General features: G+C 37.5%; 1 protein-coding gene across 1 annotated transcript in view; it reads right to left on the bottom strand.

The window, feature by feature from the left end:
• The window catches only part of WDR64 (WD repeat domain 64), a gene marked incomplete at both ends in the record, with an annotated part of 52667 nt that overhangs the window by 18737 nt on the left and 14323 nt on the right, over positions 1-19607 (bottom strand). Inside the window, 5 exons of the mRNA XM_083857780.1 lie at positions 89-258; positions 1088-1211; positions 2174-2322; positions 2861-2987; positions 13114-13253. Of these exons, the coding sequence (XP_083713906.1) occupies positions 89-258; positions 1088-1211; positions 2174-2322; positions 2861-2987; positions 13114-13253 (710 nt within the window). The remainder of the gene's footprint in view (positions 1-88; positions 259-1087; positions 1212-2173; positions 2323-2860; positions 2988-13113; positions 13254-19607) is intronic.

Genomic DNA, 19607 nt, shown 5'->3' with positions numbered 1-19607 from the left:
ATTAATAAAAAAGTCTTCTTTTATCCTCAGAAATGAGGGGCTACCAAATGAAATTGGGGCGGGGGGGAAAGAAGCATATTTGAAAAACCTGAATGATTTTTATCTTCCCTCTCTGCTCCAAAACAATAACTGCATGTTGACCCTTATCAGCCTTCAGATATATTATCTTCAGCACACGATGCTCATCATCGCTGTGTTGTGCTAAAGGCAAGGCTTTAACTTCTTGCCCGCTTTCAAACTCCCAGATTTTCACTGTTCCTGCACAGGGGTGACAAAAATGTAGAAAAGGGAATGAACTTTTAGCAAAAACCTATGCTGTAAATCCAGGGAATCAAACAAGGAAAAGAGAAAGAAAGAGAAAATCCAGTTTGAGGCAATTAATTACATGTGACTTTTCTTTTGTAAGACTTGACAACATTGACCTTCTGTTGTGCTCTTAAGATCCATAAAGGGTGCAGTCTCTGCCCCCAGGTAGAAACAAGAAATGTTAGCCAGTATGTTGTATGGAGGCAGCATTCATAAATTTCATGTATTTTAAAAACTCAGGTGTGTTGAACATTTTACCCATGCATCCTTAATAACAGACATGAAAAATACAGGAAACATTATCTATCTATCTATCTATCTATCTATCTATCTATCTATCTATCTATCTATCTATCCATATCTTCTACTGTTCAAGGACTTCCAACACTATAAAACAGAGCTTAGAGACTAGAAAATTTAAAAACTTCATCTGCAGCCATTTAGTTATAGATCTAGGTCCTCATCATTATGAGGAAACAACTTTTCAGACCAAGAGCTTTGAAGACAGTTTTTCAAAGAGTAATAGGCTAAAAAAGAATCAGAGCCCAAGCAGCCTAAAATCATGCTTCTGTGAACCACCTATGAAAGAGAACCCAGCCAAGACTCATCCCACCCTTCTACAGACTGATAGCTGTACAATCAAAATTAATTCTGCCACTGACACAGTCAAGACAAAGAGTTCTGTCTTCTAATGCAATATGCCATTTAAAAAAACCCCAAAAAGTAATAAAAAGTAGTAAAGGTGAAAAAAAAAAAGGTAGCCATTATTTAATTGCTTTACCATCACATGCCCCAGTAGCAAGATAAACCCCATTTATGTCAATGGCTGCACAGGTCACCTCAGTATTCACCCCATGTGCATCTTCTATTTGATATATTTGAGATCCTGTTTCTAGGTCCCAGACCTGAAAAAAATAATAGGATAGTTATTTTTAATACATCCTCTAAAACTAGTCACACAATGTGTTCTACTCTAACAGGAGAAATTATGGCCAATAGTAAATTTTTTACTGAAACACCAGAGTATTTTCCCTGCAAATGTCCCCCTCTCTAGGGAAGCCACCCAGGCAAGGGGAGGCTCCATTTTTTATGTATGCTATGATAAAGTCCCCTGTCAGAGATATTGACATTAAATATAAAATGTTTTTACAGTTTAAAAGTAAAGAAATTTAATTAGAAAGAATTGTTTGAGTTATAGTATCTGTTCAGGATATACAAATGAGGCTTTTCAGAAACAACTATCTCTGATCATTATTGAATCTTTTTAGAAATTTAAGCAACATCTTATAATAAAATGCCAGTATAAAATTTGGTCACTGTAGTGGGATAGCTCAGATTCAACTGGATTTATCAAGTAGCCACTGATTTCATATGGCCTGGAATCTGATTTTCTGTAGCACCAAGTGCTCAAAATTATCTTGTGATTTTAATAAAGTTGCAGCCATGTGGTCTAAGGAAGGCAGGGTTTACAGTGAAAAATAACATCTTCAGAGAGAGTATAAATTGAATAAACCATTACACAAGCAAGCCTTTCTCCACAGGAATGCCATGCATCACCAGCTGACCCAATAAAAAATGCTACCTCTCCCTACAAATTTTGCCATCTAATGTACCAACAACTGGTGAAAACTACAGGTTCTCAGTACCTCTTATGATTATTGTAGCACTGTTAAAAAGAAAAGTTGGATTTTCTGAACCCAAGTAGGGTTCATGGCTACTACTTATTTGGATCCCAAATATAGCCATAAAAACAACACTTTGAATGAAAAATACTAGTAACTTTAAAATTTTCCTGATAACTTACTCAGAATAAAAAAAACCCTGAGACTTTTATTTTTCAGTATAAAGGGTGACAACTTACACTCACCTTCAGTATTGACTCAGTGCAAATGCTGAGGATCTGGTGAAAAGTCCTGTTGTAAAGCAGAACATTGAGGCTCTTCTCATGTGTCTGAGGCAACTCTTTTGAATATTGTATCACATTAGCTAGGGGATAAATATCAATGACTTCTGAACCTGCACAAGGTGAGAGAAGTGAGAATATATAAATTTTGTGCATAATTACTTTTCCAGGAAATTAAAAGTTTTCATGTAAACCATTGGGCTCATATGAGTTCTTCTGAAGAGGGTATGGAATATTGTTTGTTTTTTTGAGAATACCTGCTCTCTGAAGCAGAAAACATTCACACACAGTCCCCAAAAAGCACCAATCAAACAATGGTTAAGTATTTACCTGTCTTACCCAGTCCTTTGCCCACCTTTGATGAGATTGACATCCTGACTGCAAATTAGTAGAAGCCATAAATCCCCTAGTGGCAGTGTTGGTTGGCATGAAAAGAAATCAACCCAAATATATAAAACTCAATTTTCAATATTGAACTTAGCACCATATATAACCCAATTTAAAACAGTCTTAATGTGCAATACTCTCATCTCCCAGTATTCTGTATGTTCTCATATACCTTACTCCTGTACTCAACCTCAGTTGTATTTAATCATAATGATAACAGGATTCTAGGAGAAGGGGCGTGCTCTCACAACTGCAAAAACATACCTGTGAAAAGCAGGCCATGATCATTGTCAAATACCATGGGAAAGGAATTCATCTCTTCTGGAGTCCCATGATCTTCATAAAAGACCTGCAGTGGTGAAAGAGTCTGTATATCCCACACTCTAAAAACCTAGAGGGGGGAGAGAGAGGAAAAAATCTAGTACTGTACTTTGTCTGGATTTTCAACTGTTTTGTTTCTATGACATTAATATTGGTAGCCTCCAATGAAAATCACATTGTTAAAAATGGTACATGCCAAAATAAGCAAGAGAAATATCAAAGATATCTTTGTCTCCATTTTACTAAGGATAAAATGCACAGAAAGGGTGAATTTTGTAGTCTTGATCTGAGAAGTCCATGGCAGAGCCAGATCTCATGAAAACTGGTTCTGCTCCTTAATGACAAGATGATTCCATTCTCTCATACTTTTCTGTCACACATGAATAAATGCCACTTGTTTAAAAACTAGTATTTGAGCTGGAGCATGAAACGGTGTGCAATTGTACAAAAACAGATTTCAGGGGTATTGGATAAAGAAACTCCTGAAACCTTTGACTGACAGGAGATGTTGGATCAAATCAGGATCAGAACACATTGCAGAAATATTATTTTTATGCATATAAAGTTCTTGTTGTCTCCACAAGGAAATGCTATCAACTACAGTCAGGGTTCCATCCTGTAAGGAGCATTGGATGTATTTAGATGTATTTGTTCTCACTCTCAGGTTCAATGGAAAACACAGCATCTGCTTTGAAATTTAGAACAATTGTATGTTAGCAGCACTTTTCATCCCACTTGATCAAAAACTATGTTGAACTTACTGGTATCCCATGCAAGCTATTTTTAATACTTCAAGAAATCATGATTTCTCAGATCCCATGGCCTTTAGTGTGGTGTATTTCTCTGCAAGATAATTTTACTGTGCTCTCAAAAGTTATTCTGTCATCACATCTGCCTGAAATTCTTATTCAGCTGCCATAACTGGCAAGTCGTACATAGGCATTTATGAAAGTTATTTTTATTCATTCAATTGTGCTATTATTATGGCTTCCTTTTAATTGGGATTTTAACACAAAGACACATGTTGGTAGAACATCAACACTCTCATCAATACTCTGAGTGTTGTGGGCCTTGACAAGTCACAACCTGATTTTAAAGGATGTTACAGTGGATGTATTAGAATTCTGAAAAGGAAGGGAAGAAAAGGAACAGATACATCAATCAGTGTTTAAACAAATCACCTTTGGCACCAGAGACAAATTTATACATGAATATTTCAGAATGTTAAGTCAAAGAAAATTTCTCCTTAATATTTTGTTTGTTTTCAGTAAAACTCATAAAAAAGGACTCTAAAGAACTTTTTACTGTGAATAAATTTTCCCTGAGACACTACTGAGTCAAAAGAACTATGTCCATCACATTCCTCTGACTGGCTTTTGATTATATCTCAGAGTTCACTCAGACATGCAATTTCTAAAGCCTACAAAGACCAAAACAGTCATTGAGAAGCCTTGAAACAGGAAATCCATTTGAATAGGAAAAAAATCATGACACCCTTCATCCAACTGAACAGTAGACCACCAAAAATTGAAAGAAGAATAGATTATGAGAATTGAGAAAGGCCAATATCACAGGTGGATCTCCAAGCTCTGTTCTGCTACACTCTCAATTACAGCATGTAAAAACAGGGGAAAGAGCTGAAAAATTAAGTAAAAGTAGGTATCTATGGAGATACTACAGTCAAGTGAAAATAATAAGTCACTGAACAGAGATAAACCTTCCCATAAACATCACTTAGATCTGTTACAGTGTTAGTGAAATTACACAAAACAAAAATGAAGAAAGGCAATTCTAATAGTCTAATGGACTATTCAAGTTCAGTTGGTCAAAGAGTGAAACACAGGTTTAATACAATATCAAAGCAATAAAAAGAGAAGATGTTTTTATAGCACAAGAGAATATAAGTAAGAGCTTCCTGTGCTATTTCTTGCTGCTTGTTCAACTGTTAAGGCCAGCAGCATATTAAGAAAATGCAGTCACTTAAAGTGACAGCAAAAACCGAGATACATCGCAGCATCCATAAATCTCTTCCCTGCCTTATGGCTGCCTTTTTTTCCCAGCCCATGGGCAGGCATGGGAAGATTACATAAACACTGTTCCATGTGAGTAACTCCCACACATGGCATCACCAGCGTGGCCGCAAGACACAATGTCAGCGTTGCTCACCTGCATCAGTACACAGACTGTGCATGAATCCATGCATGAACAGAGGCAACAAAAGGCATGCTTATTTAGAAATCAGAAAGTGGCTAGGGGGAGTTGCCTTAGGAGTGTTTTGTTGATACTAGCTTTACTGTCCTTACTTATTTATTGAAGAATTTCCCACAGCAGCCTGAGAAATACCACAAATCCCGGAAAACCTCTGGGAGCATATTCTTTATAGCAAAGTGCTTTTGGACTGTCTTCTGAAATGCAAAATACAGACTATATACAAGCAAACAAAACGTATTAGGGAGGAGAAGGAACGTGGAAAGAATGTGCTTCAAGTGCTATTGGAAACAACCCACCGTTTCAACTTTACAGGGAAAGCTGAGCTGTACTTCCAGCAACATTCTATCTACAATAGTAGCTTACATTAATGAGAAACTTTATTTGGTTTAGTTGTTAGCAGAATTGGCTTTGACCCACAGACAGACTTTTTTAGGAGTTAGCAGAGCAGGGATACTCACCTGTGTTCCCAAATTGTGACCAGCCTTCTCCACACAGTTGGTATCTGGCACACAGCAGCATTCAAAGCATTCAAGGAATGCACAGTGCATCTCTTTCCTCTATCTCGACTGCAACAACCCCAGCAAACTACTCCGTTATCCTCTCCAGGACTGCAATCTGGAGCAGGTCCCTCTGTTCTGGGGTGCTCCTCTTGTGTCATTAATTTTTCAACCCAATAGCAAAATCATGTAGTTACAGATGGAATTTCCACAGACACTGATAAAAATTGGGAACCAAATGCCCCCAAAATTCAGTGGGAGTTCTTGCCACTGAGACCCACTCTGAGCCTTCTGACATCTCCTGAAAATTTTAAATGTCTACATTTGCATTCAGAAACATTTATCTCTTGCGTACCACCTTACTTCAAGTCCTAAAACTCAGAACATAGAAAAAAGTCTGAACAGTCTTTTCCATTGGCTCTAAAGTCTTTGTTTTATGAGCACATAAAACTAGCAACACAACTCTCTTCTGTTTTTCTCAATACACTCAAAGACAGACAGAAAGCAAAAGATTCATATTAACAACTAAAATGTGAAAGCAGAGGGAAATAGAAAAAAGATGGGAAATAGGGCCACAAAAATTGGTAAATAAATTTTTTACATTATCTCAGAACAATAAAGTTCAGGCTTAGGAACACTTATCTCTTGCCAGGTTTCTATGAAGATGCTATTCTGGAAACATGCTATGACTTCGGAATAAGCAAATCCTGTTCTCCTTTCTGTCTGTAATTAACTGAGACAGATAAGGACTCAAGAAGTTCAGGTTTTGCCCCTCCTCCTTCCCCCACAAAAACATAATCCCTTCAAATTTCTGCTAGTTAAGAATAAGCAAATAAAATACTGTTCTATGGGAAATATCTCAATAACTCTCTAGAGAAAACAGTAACTTTCTTTTAGTTCTTCCAAACTCTCACATTTTGCCAATATTTTTTGAAAGTTAAAGAATATTTGTTTTTTGAAGAAGTCAACTTTCCTCAGTTTTAGAGAACGGTGATGCTGCAAGTCTTTAAAAGGAGTTATGAAAAAACACTCATGCAGGAAAATCCAAAATCCAACAACTCATGGGGCAGAGAGAAATTGCGCTAGTCACAGTATTCACAGTAGGCATAGACAGAAAGAGTAAGGAACAGTTGAAGTTCACTTTTTGTTGAAGTGTTTAGTTTATCTGCTCCTATTTGCTACCCCGTTCACCTGTTTGAGAGAGTTATTTAAGGCTCCATGGTATAAATGAAAAAAATTCACAAATTCATGCAAAACATCTGAAGCCTCAAAGACAAAAATCACCAGGCATGAATGTCAAACTGCAGTTCTGCTTGCTGTGTTATTTAAGTTATCTGCAGAGTGTGCCTATATGTGTCTTGTGACCCCTGAAGGTGATCCTGCAAAGTGCTACAACTTGCTGTCACAGTAAGAAGACTTAGGAACAAATTGATGTCAATGGGATTACTTGTGAGGTTAAGGCAAGGAGGACTTAGCTCTAATCATATTAATGCAATGTGGTGGAGCAATGAGTTCCATAGCTACTGCCTTATCAAGATAGCAACTTGACAAAGTTCAAAATTATGAGCATTTCAAATCACTTCCTCAGATAAAACCATTAACCTGGTAACATATAAAATTACTTACTTTTCCCAAACATGAAGGGATGCCGGAAATAAATCAAACTTTTGTATTCAATAGTGAGTCTAATTACACAGTAATGAGCCTGAAGGATATTTGCTGAGTGCTGCTATTGAGAGGGTTTAATGCTCTGGATGTCTTGTTTCTGTAACTTGTGCACGATGTGCTGATAATAGACATACCCAATCCCTGGTGCAAAGACAAAGCAACACTCAACACTTGTGGAGAACAGCTTCAGTGGACATACTTTCATACTTTTTCATGGAATAACAACAGTTGTGGTTGGAAGGGGCCTTTGGAGAACACCTTGTCTAATACCATAGTTCAAGTTAGGCCACATAGAGCAGGGCCATGTCCAGACGGATTTGAAATATCTCAAAGGATGGAGATTCCACAATCTCTCTGGGCACCCTGTGTCTGTGCTTGGTCTCCCTCACAGTAAAGAAATGTTTCCTGATGTTCACACAGAATCTCCTGTGTTTTAGTTTTCATTGTCTTTGTTCTGGTCATTGGGAGCCACTGAAAAGATACTGGTACCATCTTCTTTACACTCTCCCTTCCAATATTTATCTACATGGATGAGATCTTCCTTGAGACTTCTGTAGGCTTTTGTAGTGGGTTTGTTTGTTTGTTTGTTTGTTTGTTTGTTTGGATTTTTTTCAGACTATCTAAGGCACAGATATATTCTAATTTGAGAATTAGAAAATGGGACAGGAAATTACAGAAAATTGAGTATCTTGCATGAAAAGCCTGAAGAATATTCAATGTTATTGAAGGATTATGCAATATAAGAGAAGAATAAAGTTCTTAATGTCTGAGAGAAACAAACAAACCAAAGAGAATAAAGGCAGAGCAGTAAGGGACCTTTGGTTTCAAAGCTGTAAACAAAAAACATGTCTGATATAGATGTGGCCACATAATTTTTGTGAAGGATGACTGGAGCAGATTTCCCAAATGCCTCTTTTTCAAATTATCTAGATTAAATTTAATATTGTTATACAGTACATTCCAGTAACATCCATTATTAGCAATGGTTTGACATAAATTAAGCAGTGTGTTTCCAGCTGAGTTGCTCTCATTTTTCAGGAAGACAAATGACTGTACTATAAATATATCCTTATAACAATATAATGTGCTTTCAAAACTGGTTAGACAGACATCCACACTAACAGGCATTGATACAATCACCTGCTCAGTGCCAGACTGACAAAGACACTTATGACTTCCCACAGGGAATTCGCCCAGCCGATATTAAGCAGATCAGGAGGAAGAAGACAGGAGACTGATAACATCAAGGGTTGAGTAAATTTGCAAAAGTCAGAAAATGAAAAAACTAATAGCATACCTTACCTCCCTTTATCTTCCCTGTAATGCTAAAAATCTACCCTTAGGCTGTGTAAGAATAAAACTTACATATGTACTTTAGGATAGCAAATTTTATCAGGGAAATATTTATGTAGTTCTATCATGTTGGCTGCATTAGATTTTGAAGAAATTATGAATGGAACAAAACTCTCCTATGCCCCAGAACTGGGATATGAGAAATCCCTGCTTATTGCACTACTCTCTTGCCATGTGTAAACATGTGCATTGCTCTTTAGCTACCACAAATGAAATTACTTTCAAAAAGGAAAAAACCTAAAGAACACTGCCTTGTTTAAAACAAGGGCTTTGTGTTTATAAATGATACAGCACAGTGGTTTAAAGACTGGGAATATACTTCTTATATTAGCCCTACTGATCATCAAACAAAACTTTTTATGAATTGGAGCCTGTAGGCTCAAATATTGTTCTCCTGACTGAGTTAGCTGGTCTAATTCAACCAAACCCACCACTGGAGATCTTCTGGTAAAATCAATGAGACAACTGGTGAAGTAAATTTTGGCTCTCTGACTTCCACTGACAACTCAAGTAGGCAAGACATGAAGCTGTAGCCGCCAGTGTTCAAGTTGTGAATCTCCACTCTTCACTAAGAGAGTGATTGTCACTGCTTCACAGCCTTTCAGTACAAGAGCCGTTCACTCAGGGCTGATCTCTGCCATTAGCCTTAACCTCCTTGTTTCCACAGAGTGTAAGATCATCTTTCAGATAATGGCCTGCTTCCTGCCACATCTCCAAGCTTTATAGCCCCTGTGCCTATGAGTGGGGTTTTTTTTCCCCTTGATGCTTCCTGAATGCATTCAATCAATTCTTTAACAAGAAAAAAATTAAGTAATAAATGCTTCATGATGGAGCACAAAAATAAGAATGGGCAAACTATAAAGAGACAGGTGCAATGAAGGACTGAGTGATATGAAGGAGAGGAAAAAAATAAAGCAGCACAGATTTTCCATGTAGTATCCTTCTCTCTGTGCTGAAGCATCAAGTCAGTTTTCCATTATTTCCTTACCCCACAGACTGTTCTTATGTTACCTACCATACATTCTGTAGAAGTAATTTTTCTGTTTATTGGGCCCAACAGGAAAAAAACAACCAAACAACTACAGCAATTTCTATTAACTTAGCATACTGGTATTTGTAGAAAAATGCATTAGTGGTAATGTAATAACCAGGAAGATCAAGTACCTTTCTATAAGACAATCTTGCCTTGCCTGGCTTGAAACATCAAATTCATGTCATAATTCATTGTCTATCTAGTGTATCTTGGAGCATCTGAGGATGCTGCTTAGCTGTAATTCCATGTCCAAAGCCTAACTTGTTTGAAAATCTATGCCTCTGTGAGGGATTCTTTCTTTTCTGGTATATTTTCACTATGACCACAAGATTTATATGACTCTTAAAATTCTAGGAATTTGTCTATTTTTTTTTTTTTTGAGAAGTGTAATTTCAGCTTTATAACTCAGTGCACTATTTAAACACACATGGCTTTTAATTAAAACATACTTTCGTATATTCATTTGAAGGTACAAGTGGTCTTACTGATGTCATTGGCACTACTCAGCTATATTTAGTTAAGATCACATCTACATAGTTAGACACTTTAAAAATAGATTTTGCTTTTTCATAAATCATCATATTGAATCTTAGAAAAGCCCAGACGGGCCTTCAAAAGATCTTGTACATTTACTGCTCCAGGGGCTTCATTCTCAGTTGCTTTTTCATAAATATCTTAATGTTCATTCATTCCCCTTAAGTCATGTCTTACATCTTACTCCATTTTTCCTCCATGTATAGCTTGAGGCTATCTGTCAAAACTCTCCTTAATTCACAGTAATGTATGCCTGTAGCAAAGTTACAGCATTATCTACAGAACAGACAGGTATAGATTTATAGGACTGAGGAAGGGGGAAGGGTTATGGCTCTAGGATTATGTGAAGATGGGAAATTTTGATAATTTATTTTCAGCAAGTATTAATTTAGAAATGTGCAAGGTTTTTTAAGGATAAGATTAAAGAAGTGAAAATGTGGTATTTGCTGCCACCCCAATGAGCAGTGGTAAGCAATTATAGCAGAGGAGTGGCATGGGCAGGACAAATAGTTCAGCAATATTTTCTACATAATCCAATAAAAATCTGGAAACCTTTGAGATAGAAAGATATCAGCTGACTAATTACATTAGGACCTTATTGATTAATAGTAGCAATTTTTCATAATCATACCTTCAATTTTAATGATCTGAACTCTAATAATTCTGCTCAAGGCCTGCAGCTTTACCCAGTGTGGCGTAACTGGTTAATCTAGTATCAATCCTCTCTACTCCATCACTGGAGATGCTAATAAGGATATTGAATAGTGTTAAATATAGAAAGTATGGCATTGGACCACTTTGAAAGAGTTCTATAGCCATATACAACTACTCCTTCAGGGGCTTCTCTTTTATTTTTGCATGTATTTATAGAAGTTTTTATTCTCTCCCAAGAAGTCTCATTTTGAAAAATCATATAAATAACCTATACCATGATTCCACCAATCATTTCTCACATACCCATCCTTTTCCAGTAGAATCTTGCAATATTTGGTGGAATAAGTGTTATTACTGATTTTATTCACATTCCTGTTTATGGGCAATGCTTTGGATCAGTAAGCCTTGTAAAAGATGCTGGTTAGAAAGAGATCAATAGTTGAACATGATATACATGAGGAACCAGAAGAATGCCACCTATGGATTTAGTAGCCTGGTAGGAAGGGAGAAGTGCAAAAGAACTGGAGGAAATTTTTTGCAGGTGATCACTACTGAATGAAGCATTCGAGTATAGGTTCTGTTTTAAATCTGTCAATTACTAAAGTAATACAGAAATTATCAGAATTTAATATCTACTATTGTAAGCATTCTTTTGCCACAATTGTGAAGATAATATGTCAAATAGTTCCATTCTAGTCTTGCTTCTCAACATAAAATAATTTGGAAATTTTAAGCTAAACCCCTGCCTTTTTATTAAAATATATGAACTGATAACCAATTACTATCAGAAGTACTTACACAAAAATAGATTCCTACTTGAATTTATAACACCGATTTCACAGAATCACAGAATCATTTAAGTTGGAAACACCTCCAAGATCACCAACTCCAACTTCTGACCAAGCAGTTCCTTGTCAATCTTGTCAACCAGATCATAGCACTAAGTGCCACATCCAGTTGTTTCTTAACACTTCCCGGCAATCGTAATTTCACCACCTCCCTGGGCAGCCCATTCCAGTGTTCACGAACCCTTTCTGCGGATAAATTCTTCCTGATATTAAACCTAAACCTCCCCTAGCAGAGTGTAAAGCCATTTCCTCTTGTCCTATTTCTAGTTGCCTGGGAGAAGAGGCTGACTGCTACCTGGCTACAGCCTTCTTTCAGGCAGTTGTAGAGAGTGATAGGATCTCCCCTCAGCCTCCTTTTTTTTCCAGGCTAAACACTCCCAGCTCCCTCATCTGCTTCTTGTGGGACTTGCACTCTAGACCCTTCACCAGCCTCATCACCTGTCTCTGGACATGCTCCAACACCTCAATGTCCTTCCTAAAGTGAGGGGCCCAACACCGAACACAGGATTTGAGGTGTGGCCTCAACAGTGCTGACTACAGGGGACGATCACTGCTCTTGTCCTGTTGGCCACTGTATTGCTGATCCAGACCAGGATGACATTGGCCTTCTTGGCCACGTGGGCACATTCCCAGCTCAAGTTCAGCTGCTGTTGACCAGTAGCTCCAGGTCCTTTTCTGCTGGAGAGCTTTCAGCCACTCTTTCCCAAGTATATAATGCTGGCTGGGGTTGTTGTGGCCAAAGTGCAGGACCTGACACTTGGTCTTCTTGAACCTCATACTGTTGGCCTTGGCCCATCAATCCAGCCTCTCCAGATGCCTCTGCAGAGCCCTCCTCCCTTGCAGCACATCAACACTCCCCCAGTTTGTCTGTGAATTTACTGAGGGTGCACTTGGTCCCCCCATCCTGACCATCAATAGGGATATTGAAGAGGCCTAGACCCAGCACTAATCCCTGGGGGTCACCTCTAGAGACTGGTCACGAAGTGGATGTGGCTATTCACCACCACTCTCTGGGCCTGGGCATCCAACCAGTTCTTAACACAGCAAAAGTGCTCCTGTCCAAGCCATAGGCTGACAGCTTATCCAGGAGTGTGCTGTGGGAGACAGTGTCAAAGGCTTTGCTGAAGTCCAGGTAGACAACATCCACAGCCTTACCCTCACCCACCAGGTGAGTCACCTGCTCATAAAAGGAGACCAGGTTAGTCAGGCAGGACCTGCCTTTCCTAGACCTGTCCTGTCTAGGTCTGATCTCTTGGTTGTCCTGTATGTGCTGTGTGATGGCACTCCAAGTCCTTTGTTCCATAACTTTGTGGGGCACTGAGGTTAGGCTGACAGGCCTGGACTTCTCTGGATCCTTCTTCAGCCCTGTTTCCTTGAGATTGAAAAAAAGTGTTATACCTTTGCACAGGAAAGGCTGATGACATGTTGGTCCTTTTCATTTGTCACAATATCCACAATACTATGTCTGTGTCCTAATAGCTTCCCTATAGGACTATAATTAACAACAGGATTCCACAAACGAAGGATTCTGTCATTACCTGAAAGGAAAAAAAAAATTAATATATAGAGTCAGAAAGATTGAACAGTCACTTGTATTACAAATAAGCTTGGTAATTGAGAGCTTAGTGTTCTTAAGTCTGTCCTTTCATTCAGGGAGACTACTCCCATATAAGGATGTGAATTTTTCATTCTAATGGATTGCAGCTTATGTTTCATTGCTTATCCACAAACACATATTAAAAATGCACAACTGATTAGCTTTTCAAAGCCTTTTTATTTTGCTAAAGGAAGGGCAGGGACACTGAATGGGACTACATGGACTAGTCCCAGAGGAGCAAAGTACTTCAACAGAAATACAACAGGGCTTATATTTTGTTTCCTTCAAAGATGTAATTTAGAAAAATGTCAACAAGTTTTTGTGCCCAGTTATCCAGGACACAAAGGGATAACCTCCTTTATGGAAGAAGATGAACATGCAGAAAGGAGTGGGCATGAAAGTTCAGGGCAGACAGAAAACAGTAACTACTGATGATTTAGTCTGTAGTAAAGTAAATGAGAATTGGGTATTTCATGCTTACTTGTATGTTCAAACTTTGAATTTGCCTACAATTTAAGGAATAATCTTTGATTGTCTTATAGGTGAATGTTTGGTACTATTTTGCTAATAGCTTCCATAAATATTTCAAAACACAAGTATGTTAAAAATGTATTTTAACTTCCAATTCCTGGCAAATATTGCAATTGTACGAATTGTATGCATCTAGTGAACAGTCTATTTTGACACACAATAAATGAAACAGCCACATTTTGTCTAGACTTCCGTTTGAATTCTATTTTTCTCTCACCTTCAATTGAAGAGCAAAAAGCAAAAAAAACATTGACTAGGAAGTATACCCCAAGAGAACCAGCTCAATTATGCTAAGCACTCAATTATGTTAATCATCTTCCTTAAGCTTGTTCAATCTACTGTCATTAGTCAGCCCCTTCATTTCTCTCTCCAGAAATCTATTCCTTTCCTTCTTAATGCAGCAAGATGTGATTTGTTTAGGAAAACCCCATTTCCCTTTTCCTTCATTAAAAAATATTGTTCTCTCAGTTAAATTGACTTCGCTGTTTATGTGGCTTCTCTCTAAATGAGAGAGGCTCACTGAAGGAATGATATACTCTTAAAATAGCTACAACAGAAAGCCATTTTGATTTATGCCAGCTCATTTCACAAGTGTGTCTGAAAATTCAACTATGCAAACAGCTGTAACAGCTGTACCAGCACAATGGAGGGAGAACTTCTCCACAGGAAAGGAAGGCCATGCATAAGTAGCTGACTGACTTGAAACTTCAAGGGGAAGAGACTCTTTTTTAGGAAAAACTACTCTAGGCAATCTGTATATGTTTCAAGCATTGCAGGAAGTAGCTTAAATGGGTTATAACTGCACAAAAGGTTTATGAAGCCCTTTTGGATGGGGAAACTCCAGCATGTGATGGATGTCCCTGCTCACTTCCTTGGAGTGTGTGTTAGGCTGTCCCAGACATGTCCTGTGAGTTAGCAGAGCCCTTGTGACCAGATCAGGGTTTAGGTCAATCAAGTCCATAGAAGTAAAATTGAGCTTGCAGATCTCCCATGAGAAGAATATGAAATACAGTCGACAGAAGCCTCCAGTGAGACTGTTGAGACTGGTTAAAATATCAGAGAGAACAGACATTGCTTCAGCAATATAACCCTTACCAGCCCCAGATGGAAACTGTCATGTCTTAAGATGATGGAGAACTGGGCAGAAGCTGTTGACAATATCTGATCAACTTGACTACCTGCTGGCTGCACTTTTGAGGAACAGAACCTTTCTTGGTCTTCCTAACTGCTCTGTTCTTTCTGTTCCTGAAGTGATAGCAGATGATTGGAGGGAACCATTGTGCCCTTTAATTCTAGCACAGAGTTTCTTTTAAGAGTAGAATCACTAATACATGTAATTTATTTTAGATAATAACAGGAAGATAAAGTGACATTTAAGAAGAAAACATTTCCCTACATTAAAAAATACTGTTTGCTCTTCCTGTGAAAGAGTGGATTAATTTTAGTTCCCTTTTATTGATGTGGAGATAATAGTAGATTTTATTATATTGGATGTGCTCTCTTCTCTTTTCCTGGACTAATGCCAGATTGGCCCTAACATTCACTGCTACACTGGAACATTTCCTGGAACATTTGTTCTCTCCATGCTCCAAATATGCCTCCAGGATTCAGAATCCTGACACAGAAAGTGTGAGTACCAAGCACATTCAAGAAAAGCTTAAAGAAGATGATCTATCCAACAGCAATTTTTTAAGATTTTGTGAAATCAGTGATTTTAATCAAAACAGATTCAGTTGTGGTTGGTCCTTTCCATGATAAATAACTATAAAAACAGATGTTTAGAGTGTTTTTAGAAGTCAGATTCTACAACCGCACAGCTCTATTCTAGCTACATGTTATGGACTCAAATACCTTCTTTGAACATGAGATGCTTTTTCAAACTGTATCTCTTGCTGACACAGTTTCGCAATTTGTGTGGTACTACAAGACCGCTGAGATGTCTGGATTTCAGTGGTGAAACCCACTTGAGAACAATAACATATTTGAATGGAGAAATACTAGGCTTAGCCTGGCATCCTCAATAGACTGTAAATGAAAAATACAGTCCTGGTTTCTTTCTGTGCTGCTACTCTCACACAAAAAAACTCCTTATCCTTTAAAAGAACTTGTCTTTCCTTCAAAGCTGTCTTTTAAATAATCTTGCCTTATAATGTCTGCAAAACCTCTTCAGAGCAGTCAGACATCTAGTGAACTAGTTTATCATACTGACATGTCTCTGTTTTTTTTTTTTTCTTTGTGCTTCCTTCTCTGTCTTTGTATGTTCTTCTTAAATTTAGACTGCATCTTAGAAAAGAGTTTGCTATGCTTCTGAGAGTTAATATTAGAGGAATTCTGGTGATCTCTGTCACTGGGATTTCTGGGGATTCCTGAAAATATGCTTCACTTGTTCCAGGAATTCACAAAGGAAACTGAACACAGTACAGTTCCTCTTATTGGTTTTAACCTGTTACTCTTAGATTTAGAAATCACTAGTAGTTTTTCTTCTGCTTCAGTGCTCACAGGAAAACAAAAGGCAGATCTGAAGAACTAATAGTGGTAGAATTTGATGTACCATTTAAAACTGATCATCCCCTGCTTTTATATGCACATCTAATTTGACTTTAACTGTAGTCATTCCCAGAAATGATGATAAAGACATGGCTGGAATTGAAATTAATACAGAATAAGAAGAAAACATTACCATTCAATTTAACTTTACCATTCAATGTAATATTAATGCAAAATGCTACACAGAGAAGTTATTTTAAACTTCTCTGGGCTCCATATTTTAGGCCTCTATCAGGCTTTTATAATTTTACTGGTTAAAATATAGCCTGAAGCATGAAAAGCAAACTCAGTACCAGTTTTTTGGGTTTTTTTTAATCTTCTTTTTATAAATGCCAAATATCTAGAAGACAAAATTAGGTTGTGTCACAGTACTGACAAAGTCATAAGCATAATCAAATACAAATAAATGATGGAAGACTAAGTGTGTTAAACTATGACTTCTTAATAGTCACAGTAATAATTCATCACAGTATGTAACATTCTATTTGTGCTATAAACACCTGGCTAAATAACATTAAATTGGGGCTTTACTAAAATGTTTAGCAGACTTACCCCTGCTGAATACTTTAGAAGCTAGCTTGCAATCAAAGACTAGATTTTTCTTTTATGTTAATTGCCAAATGAGACAAATAAATACAGCTTTTACAAATGTTTGAACATGTCACCAAGAAATCTATATATTATGATTCCTGAATTATTATTTACCTGTTATGGTCTCTCATTTTTAGAGTATATTACAGGTAAAATTGCAGACTCCCTAATTAACAGGACTAGCTTATATTCATTTGAAATAGTTTAAATGTAATTAACTGGATCATCAATGTGCATTTCTCAATTTGTCAAGAGTGTGGTGACTTAAGATACAGAGACAAACACAGTGTGCTCCAGCCTGAGGGTGTGCTGTGCCATTGTGAGCAGTGTATTCTATTAAGAGAGCACAGAATTCTAAAGCTCAGCTTTTGAAGGCTTTAGTAGAGGGGTCTCTGAAGACCTGTAGCATTATTCTAAATTCTGTGTGCAGCTTCATAGTAGGCCCTGACTGATCTAACATCACAGTGAAACTGAAAGAGATGAGCCTATCCTGTCTTTGTCTTTAGCATGCATTCCAACTGTGTTCTGGGACTCTCGGTAATACAGCTCAACAACAATTTCTTTTCATATTCAAGGGGAGGAGCAGGGCTAAGCTTTGGGAATGAAGGTGAGAGGCAGGAAGATGCCCTTCAACAAGATGAAGGATGGTGGGTGAACAAGCAAGACAGGATTCCAACTCAAGGGTAGATAAATATTATGAACAGACAGGAAAATGGTTAGAAGTAAGTAAAATTTCTTACACTTCTTCAAAAATTATCATTACAGAGTCCTTAAACACAGTATTATTAAACTTTTTTCATGTTGCCTACACTTTCAGTACTTTCGTGCAGTGAAAGTCAAAACAAATTAGTATTTGGTGTTGAGAAAACTCATCTGCTTCTAAAATATTCTGATTAGGGATCTGTTTGGATGGGATAGGAGCCCCTGCATTCTAAGTCTGTCCTCCAACCATCACAAACAAGTATGTAATCTAGGCTTTTCAAAAATCCAAGCTCCATTTTAAACTGAGAATATTTTTCTGCAACTGCCACTATTCAGAAGACTCTTCCTGAACATTGCTCTATTTTTTGCTCTAAGAGACATCAGTAGCACTCCTTGTTAATTGTCACTTTTTTAGGTTATAGAAAACATACTTTTTTAATCTCTGCACAATAGTGCAGTTAGAGCTTAGCTCAGTTGGTTAGAGCCTGTTGCTATAAACACCAAGATTGTGAGTTCAATCACTTTGTGAGCCATTCACTTAAGAGCTGGACTTGATTGATGATCATTATGGGTCCCCTTCCCTATCCTTTTTCCACATTCAACTAATCTTTCTCAAAGGTGGTTCATATCAGCAAGATAGAACCAGCACATGTACCTAGGGCAAGTGTTGTTGCATGATTGCCCTATTCCTTTTCTGTGCCACAAGTGTTTACTGCTGGTCACTAACAAAGTGGGATGAGTGCACTAGGCAGACCTTTGGCTTGGCCTACCACAGCTATTATAATTTTTAAAGAAATTTTATCCAGATTTTTCTCTTCTGCTATTTCTGGAAGAATAATTTTCAGTGTGTAAAAGAAACTTTTTCTAGTTCCTGTGTAATTGACTTTCTTTCTTATTCAGACACTTTACCTTGGTTTTATTACTACAGCAAAATCCTCCTGTTGTACCTGTAGGAAATACTGATCACATTTTGTTCAATAGGACCTCCCTACTTTATGTCATCAGTAAATTTCTCCACACTACTTTTTGTGACAAGGTAATCAGTGTAAACAGTATCTCCTCCAAGGCTGAACTTCAGAATTTTCACTAATAACTTTTCTACAGTATTGCTTTTCCTTTAAATCTTGTGTCTAGAAAATCAATAGAACTGCCTGATATTTATTTTGATATCTTTCACAGTTTTCCACTTGGTAAACTGTTATAATTCAGCATGAATTGCATTACTTCCCATATACTGCCATGTATATTATCGAGGCTGGACAGGAGAGTCTTGGCCAGTTTTTTAGCTCTCATTGTATACAGATGTAAGAATTCTTATGTTTGCTATTGCAATTTTTAACAAAGTTTTAAGCAATAAAGACTTGAAGAGAAGCAGCATCAATGTCACTTGAGGATACCAACCTATCAGACAGAATATATAAACAAGATTGCTGCCATACTCCAGCAACACTTCTAAAGCATCAAACATGACCACTGCAGTAGACAGGCCCATAAAATTTTTGGATAACAGGGAAGAAGTGGCGGTAAAAGTGCCATTTCTGCAGTCTGCTTTGGGAGAAAGAACAAACAGTAATATTTTGGGGAAACATGATCAGAGAGACCAATGGAAAGCATTAAGATAGGCCAATGTGACTGCTTAAGATATGCAAGGATGGTGAAAGAGTAATAGAGTGGAAGCTCTGCTGATGCTGCAAGGAAAAATGTGCATAACCTGGTTAAGGCCACTGTGACTTAGAAAGATACCTTAGAGTAGTTGGACGTACTGTTTCTTCTGTTTTATTATATAAATGCTATTTGAATCAAACCCAGATGGAGACCTTGACAGATTCCTGTCAGGAAGTATATCTCTTCAGACAAGGGCTGACAGTAATTAAAAGCAAGGCCTCTGTTTTTTTCTAATTGTAGGCAGAAGCCATTGTTGAAA

The sequence above is a fragment of the Zosterops lateralis genome (genome assembly GCF_965231275.1).
Source record: "Zosterops lateralis genome assembly, chromosome: 3".
Lineage (NCBI taxonomy): Eukaryota > Metazoa > Chordata > Aves > Passeriformes > Zosteropidae > Zosterops > Zosterops lateralis.
This window is presented reverse-complemented; position numbering and strand designations above follow the sequence as displayed.